The 8,531-nt window shown below is 28.9% G+C and overlaps 1 protein-coding gene across 1 annotated transcript; it reads left to right on the top strand.

Annotated features, from left to right (window-relative positions):
- Positions 1-4,455: 4,455 nt before the first annotated feature.
- Positions 4,456-4,794, top strand: LOC106797939 (protein GL2-INTERACTING REPRESSOR 1). The gene has a single exon (XM_026127339.1). It carries the CDS (start codon positions 4,456-4,458, stop codon positions 4,792-4,794), a length of 339 nt encoding a protein of 112 aa, XP_025983124.1.
- Positions 4,795-8,531: the final 3,737 nt, after the last annotated feature.

Genomic DNA, 8,531 nt, shown 5'->3' with positions numbered 1-8,531 from the left:
ATCTTATATCTTCATTTGCATATCATGTCTAGTTCTGATCCTAGACAAGGGACTAATTGAGGTGGCTCAATAAACCATAAAAGGGACCGGTACAATATCCTTTGATTAGGAGCGATCTACAATGGTGCTAGTTGCTAAAATTGTTGGTATGGGTTCTATAATTCCCGTAATCTTCGATCCATCGACCACCCACAACTATACTCCATGTGTAGTATATAGACCACATCACTATCCTCAACAACAGTGTCCGTGAAAGTGTGGGTGATAAATATAATCTTACATCATGTAAAATAGTTTTAAGTTGTTATTTATTATAAATTTATCATATGATAAGTTTATTTATTTTTATAATAATTTATTGAAATAAAAAAATATTATTTCCTAAAATTTAAATCTGAATCTAATATAACTTCATAAAACAAGTTTATAAGTTGTTCTGCTTATATATTTTAATTTGATTATATCATTAATTGATATCTTTAATACACTTTATTAGGATGATGATTATATATCTTGAACATGAAGTTTATAAGGCTAAATATTTATAGTTAGTTTGATAATGATCTGATAGTGAGTCGTTCAATATGTTTAATAATAATATATGCGATTGATTCTAATATCATTTTAAAATTTAGATTTGAATAGAATTTAATCTCCAAAATCGGCTTGTAAAAAATATTTTGATCCAAGATTGTTGAGATATTTAGACTAAAGTGATTTTTCCTTCATGATGATTGACCAGAGAATGGCTATCAGCATGTTTGCAAAACCATCAGCAAATGGCGTTCACACATTCTAAAACATGAAAAGGAAAAAGTAGTGAAAGAATCCTCTTCTTTCGGTTAAATTAAAAAACCACTTGAGTGGGTTAAATATGATAATCTCATGGTTTATTCTTTTAAACTTTCACTTTATAATAAAAACATATTATATTAATTGATAAAGTTTATTAAAGGGTTTGGTGCAGAATAACATAACTAACTGGAGACTGGAGAGAATATATTCCTCAAAAATTAACATTATGTGTCATTGGCATTAGACGTCTATTTGATTGGTGTGAACTCATAACTAAACACATAGTGGTGGAAAAGGTGAGCCATAGATTAGAGAGCATCACGTGAGTTATTAACTGAAGGAGATAGGTTGTCCTCTACCATTGAAGGAGATAAGGTTAAAATTTTTGTTGTTAATAGGTCAGAGACTAAGAGTATACCTTAACCCATTAAATTAAAGATTAATTTTATATCCATTCCATGACGATCGTTAGTTCAAAAAAAATTTACATATAAAAAGAATTGAACATGTATTATCTTGTTAAATAAATTGTTCATTCACATGTGAACAAAATGAAACATGACATCACTGCGTTAATCATAAGATTATAGATTATAATTTAACACCATCGTTTGATGATAATCAATTGGTTCATCACCACAACAATGAAAAAGCTCTCAACTCACTAATAAGTTAAGCTTAATCCCAAATATCATATAAAATATTGAATGCAATGTTCTAAGAATGCTTTTTATACCTAGGCATGCCATTGAAAGGTCTTAATCAATAATTACATGCAAATTAGATCCGTGTAAGCCTAAAATTAAGAAAAACATGCAAAAATACGAAAATCAAATGTCAAAATAGAGCATATGGTCTATCAAGGCTCACTTGGCACATCATAGATCTCAATTAGCGCCCATATGCCGCATGATTGATTCTTTGTTCCTTGATTTCACGTAGCTAAAGGTCAGGCTCGATAAGTCACACTTCGACTTGGCTACAAATTTTCATTAGTTAATTCTGCGATTAATTTCCTGATAGCTTTCTTCGTCTTGACTTTTTTCCTTCCAAGCATGATTATCAAAATCTTGAGTTAACTTGCTAACTCTTACGAGTTTACGAGTTCACTTACCTTTTGCGAGTTGACTCTGTATAAACTCTATTTTTAATAGACTTTGGGTAGACTTTATAAACTCTAAGTAAACTCGGTACACTTTCGAGTTTACTATTGAGTTAACAAGTCAGCAAGTAAAAAAAAATTAAACCAAAATGTAAGTCATTTTAGATTTTTTTGTCCGTTTAGTGTTCAACATACCTTCATTTAGTGTGTTGTTCTCAAATAAAAAAATTCTTACCTTTAATAATATTAAACCCTTGTTCTTTAATAACATCAAATCCTCTATGGGAATGATCTACCACTATTATAAGCAAGTTATTATCTAGTAGTGATGCATTACTAGACTTGATTATTTAAGTAGTATGAAATTTATGATTTACTAGTTTACTTTATTATATTGTTGAAATGTTTAATTGGTATGTTATTTGTAGACATTTTGTTATTATTTTTATATGAAGTGGACTCTTACGAGTCTACAAATCGAGTCTATGAAATTCTCACGAGTTTAAGTAAACTCTCGAGTTTGATAACCTTGCTTTCAAGCCTTTATGCAATCTAGCTTATCTAGCCATTGTCTTTGGCACTCCAAGGTCTTGCAAGGCCTTCCCAAATTCGCCTTCATTTATCATTGTCAACCACTGAGTTTACTTATTACTACAAAACATTAATAAACGATGTAAACATGATAAGGATTTGTTTGAGTAAGCTTATCCAGAAGTACTTCTAAGATATAAAAATAAGAAGAAAAAAAATATGAAATGAATTTTTTCATAAGTTCATATTCACTTATGCATGTGCTAATTTGTAGAAGCTCTTTCACCTTTTAGAGAAGTTATATTAGAGAATTATCACAAATTAGTTTATGAAGAAATTCATTTCATTTTTTTTTCTTATTTTCTTCTCCTAGAAGTATTGTTGAATTATGCAAATAAAAGAATAAATCGCAAGGTATCTTGATTATCTATCATAGAAATTTTTATTTGATTTACAAATGAGTAAGACCATTTTTTTAATACTTATTATGAATATGAAAATATATTTTACATAATCAATAATTGTAACTTTTTAGCTTTTATATCATTTTCTTGTCTCTAATTCAAGCTTTAGTTATATACTAATAACTTAATAAAACAACATTGAGAACTAATCATTAATAGGAAAAAGTGGCAAAAAGAAAAAAGGAAAAAAGTTGAATATCATCAAAATATATGTTAATATTAAATTTTCTTTAATTTTCAAAAATTAATTATTTTTGCTAGCTAGAACATTCTAAGTATTTTGAGTGTGAAGGAGCAATATTTAAATGAACATGTCTTACTATGCTACCTCAGACTCATTTAATAGGTATATCTAGTAACCGATAGGATATGATATTATATCCCAGTCATTAGGGGTGGGTAAGCGGGTCAGCCCGTCCCACGTAAGGTCCGTCCATGTAAGTTCGCATTGGCAGTGGACCGGATCATCCCGTTCCGCACTCTTACATGGATTTAAAACATTGATATGCTCCTGTCCCGCGGACACCACAAGTCAAGCGAGCTGGTCCGCGAGCCTATTTTTTTTTTATAAAAAATGCAATTTTAAAATAAATATATTTTTTTCTCTTAAAAAAATAGTCAATTACACTCAATTATATATATATATATATATATATATATATATATATATATATATATTAAAAAGTCTTAATAAATCTCTAACAAATACTTAATTACAAAAGTTTTAACACAACCAAATAAATTTTCAATATAAATGCAAAGAAATTTTGGACTGGACTTTTAAGATTAATTAGGTTTAGGTTGGGTTTAACTGGTGCTTGCGAGTTTGCGGGCCAACTTCCGGATCCTGCGGGCTTCGTGGGCCAATCCATGGACCTAAGTCCGTTTACCCACCCCTAACAGTCATGATGTCTTAACGAGTGATTAAAAGAAGTTAATGAGGTCATTTGTTTACCCGAAGGTTATGCTTAATAAATATTTGCCTTGTTTGGTCAATCCATCTTAAATACTCAAGGGAAAATTTGCTTTCATCAATCAATGCGAATTATTAATAAATAATATAAAACTGATTACATTATTATGCAAAAATAAGATAGTAAATTACATGGTACTCCAATTAGCTTATCTCATTTTCTTGTCTTTATTTCAACCCCTAGTGAAATATTGAAAAATTAATAATAAAAAAACATTGACAATTAATTGTCCAACCGATAGAAATGGCAATGAGAAGAATGGAAAATAAATTTTATTCTAAAAAAATATATGCATTAAATCACCCCTTCGGTTTTCTACTATTAAAATGGCCTAAGGTCTAACTCCTCAACATGGATCAATTGGTTAGTGTTGGGCTTGTTATGCCATCCTTCTCTAAACCATTCTCCTCACTCATTTTCTCCTCAAAACCTTGAATTACTTTTAGCCAAACCTTGCTCTTCCAAGCCTTTTAAGGTACATGATACTCATCTTGCTCTTTTTTCTTAATTGAATTTCTTTTGTGCTTCTTTTGTTTAATAGTTTAATTAGTCAAAACAAGTAACATACTTCACAAAAAAAGGTACAACCATGAGTGGCAGAAATGGAAGCGGTCTAAAACTTGACTTGAATCTGAACCTACCGCCACCAACGATTGTTAACCAAGGACTTGAGTCTTCGGCTCGATCAGCAATAGTGTCACTAACATCATCATCATACTCATGTTTGTCCACTGAGCTCAACCAAGATGACAACAACAACAACAACAACAATCACGGATACTCCAACATCTCTGAAGCCATTTCCATTGTGCTAGTAGGGTGCCCTCATTGCCTTATGTATGTGATGATCAATGAGGGTGACCTCAAGTGCCCCAAATGCAAAAGCAGCACTTTGATTCATTTTCTTAATGAAAACAATATCCCATAAGGAGGGGACAAAGTGCTATGCTACCTTGCGATTTCTGCATTTTGTGTTGCAAGTAGGATAGGTTAGCATTTAAACAAGGAATCTCCTTTTTAGGGTATTTAGTTTATATTATTTTTCAATCTTTTTTCTAAACCTTTTTTTATGATTTGTGCTACTTGCACTCTACTTTTGAGCTTTATCTCCTCTACCTAGTAAGGAAATCACAAAAGAGTTGAGTGTAAGTAACACTGCATGTTAGGGATGTGATGCTTAATAAATGGTTGTCTCACTAAGTTGACTATCTTAAATATTAGGTTAGTCACTTTCTCCCATCAATATGGATCATTAGTAACTAATGTATCTGATTATATAAAATAAGAGAGTGAATTTCATGGTATTTCGATTATCTATCATTGAATTTCTAATTTGATTCATAAATGAGTAAGACCATTTTTATTTTGACTTGTTATGAATATGAAATTACTTTATGTTATCAATTATTATAATTTTATCAGCTTTTATATCATTTTCTTGTCTCTAATTCAGCATCTAGTTAAATATTAACAACTCAAAACATTGACAATTAAACATCAATAGACAAAAGTGCCAACAAGAACGAAAGGGGAAAAAATTGAATCTCATTGAAGTATATGTTAATCTTAGAATTTTCTATAGTTTTCAAATATTAATTGTTCTTGCTAGCTAGAAAATTCTCTGTTTTTTGAGTGTCAAGGATCAATATTTGAGTGACCATGTCTTACTATGCTACGTTGGACTTATTTAATAGGTCTACCTGTTAACTGATAGGATGTGATGTGGTTTACCAGTCATGGTGTTTTAATGAGTGATTAAGAGAAATTATTGAGATAGTCTGTTTGCCTAGAGACTATGCTTAATAAATAATTACCTCATCAAGTCAAATCATTTTAAATGTTCAACGGAAAATTTGATCTCCACAATCAATAACAATACATTTTCTTTTGTTACTTATGATATCCTACAAGAGTCAAAGACTAATCCTTTAAAGTATAAAAATTCATATAAGAATTGAAACCTCTCAACAAATGTTATTCCATGCAAACATATGTCACGAATCACATGCTTAAAAGACATGACTATTTATCAATGATACCACACCATGTTGATATAAAAATACATGTGTGTGTGATTCACTAATATAAACTAACAATAATTTTAAATCCTTTTAGAAAGTCTTATTAATTTGCCTACTTATTTGATAATAAGTATTGAATGCTTTCAATATATATATATATATATATATATATCATCCACAAGTATAAATGTATAATGAGAACAACAGCATGAAGGAAAGTCATATGTATGTTTGTAGTATAAGAAAAAAGAAATCGTAGGTTTGGAAGAGAAGGATAATCAATTGAGTGAATTGGAAGACCACATGCCGGACCACATCCTACTTCATAAGTCGTAACAGGATAGGTGGTAATTGATATCCGCAAGAAACTTCAATACATTTATCTATTATTATTTGTTCTTTTACCATGCATTTGCATTTGATTAATTGTGTGTTTGGGTGACACACGTATACTAGATTTTTCACATCAACATTTTTAAAAAAGAAAAAAAAAACATAAAAGTTATACTTAGTCACTTATAACTATTCTGAACTAGTTTGAAGCAACAAAAATTCAAACACACACTAATATATTAATAATATTTTAAATAAATAATCATTTTTTATCAACTTTTCAACAGAACTAAATGAAAAAGAATGCACTCTTTATGATACTTACCAATGCATAAACTCTACTAATTTATTAGATGATAGTATAAAATAATTTTACATTGTCATCTAATCACAACTTATAATATACGAAAAGTTTATTAATTTTTATGATATTTTTATAAAAATCATATCAACAGAGGTTTATGATTAAATGATAATATAAAATTATTTTATATTATCAATGCAGTCTTTTCTCATTTTATTATTCACTTAAGTTTTCAATCTATATTTTTTTTCCAACAAATATTACTTATTATTTTTTGTTAGTCTCTATATAATTATCCCTAATTCACAATTCAGATGGCAAACACACTTTTAGCACATGTTCACGTATCCATGCTTTATGTTGGCTTATTTACCATTTGGAGGTTTTTTGTTAATTAATTCTCATTTAGGGTTAAGTCGTAAAAGAAGTTATAACTTTATAAATAGAAGCAAAAAATGTTTATATCACTTCTCAATCGAACATTTTGGAAATTAATTTAGAAGTCATATAAAGATTGAGTTTAATATTTATGTCCTGACATTATAAAATATTTTTACATTGTCATCCAATTATAAATTATCATTTAAATTATTTTAAGATAATTATTTTAAAAGTCAACAAATTTATCATACAAAATGAATTGTAATTGAATAATTGAGTAAAACTTTTTATAGTATAAGTACATAACTCTTTTTCTCGTAAAGATTGACTTGTGTTACAAAGTCATGACTACTTTTACTACTTACCCATAAATGAAAATTAATTTAAAAAATATCTTCATTTGATAATTTTAAAAAAAAAATATTACTCCAAATGGTAAAAAATAAAACAGCTCGTTGTCTTGTACAATATATCATGTTAATAAAAATAATAGTTAACCAGTATGGATGCATTTTCCTTTATTTTATTTTTTTCTTTTGTTATATTCAGTTCCCGATTCCTACTTCCCCCTAGTGTTGCCCATTGACCAGCAATCATTATCAATATTTACACAATGATGAAACATCTGCAACTGAGTTTATCATTAATCCAAAACCCACCGTCCTCAAAATAGAATGAGAATAGCTACTCTACCGGGTCAATCGGAAAATCTATAAGGATAAGCAACACCGTTTTCTCCATGACACAGCCAACCTGCATACATAAAAGCTCACTAAATGTTTCTTAAATTCTCATAAATGCATGCCCATATTTTACCAGGATACAAACAAGATATCTCTTCAACGATCAGAATATATGACACAGCATATTTATTAGGGATGAAAGTAAATTGTAGATTTAAATTTCAAGGGAGTTAATATTGCATACGAAGGCTTATCCGTTAGCATTAAGTGTTCAGATTTTTTTTTTCTGGAACAAAGAATATACTTCCTGCTGGAGATTATTTATTTGCAAGTCATACATCACTTAAAATAAACTTATCTCTCAACAAAACATTTTCGATACACAAAGGAATCAAACTTTGGTTATATAATAAAGTCATGTTTGAATAAGTTTCTCTAGAATCACTTTTAGAAGAAAAAAAATAATAAAATAAAATGAATTTCTCCTTAAATTAAAATAAATACTCCATTAACTAACCTTAACTAATTTCTAAAAGCTCTCTCATAATTTTTTTAGAAAATGAACAGACATCTACATGTTAACTAATGATTAAATCAGTTTAGCTTATAAAAGAATTTATTTCATTTTTTTTCTTATTTCATCATCCTGCTTCTAGATAAACTTATCCAAACAAGTAAACTAAACATATGCTTGTAGGAGTGTGAAAAAAAAAAAGAACTGAACTGATCCGATCCAAAACTAGTCCACTTTGAAAAAATAAACCGTTTTGAAGAAGAAAAAAAACTGAACTGAACCATGATGAAAACAGTATGATTAACCAAACCATTTTAAAAAAGAGATTTAATTCGATTCAATTCCTTAGAAAACCGTTCTATATATAGATAAAAAATGGATAATTGAATTGAACCAAACCTAAAAAAATGAACTATTTAAAATTAAAAA

This window comes from Glycine max, chromosome 2, assembly GCF_000004515.6.
Source record: "Glycine max cultivar Williams 82 chromosome 2, Glycine_max_v4.0, whole genome shotgun sequence".
NCBI lineage: Eukaryota > Viridiplantae > Streptophyta > Magnoliopsida > Fabales > Fabaceae > Glycine > Glycine max.
Note: the sequence above shows the minus strand (reverse complement) of the source record. Positions and strands in the feature narration are given on the sequence as shown.

What these genes read in the sequence shown, in the direction of transcription:
- LOC106797939 (XM_026127339.1), top strand. Translation starts at nt 4,456, where the DNA reads ATGAGTGGCAGAAATGGAAGCGGTCTAAAACTTGACTTGAATCTGAAC.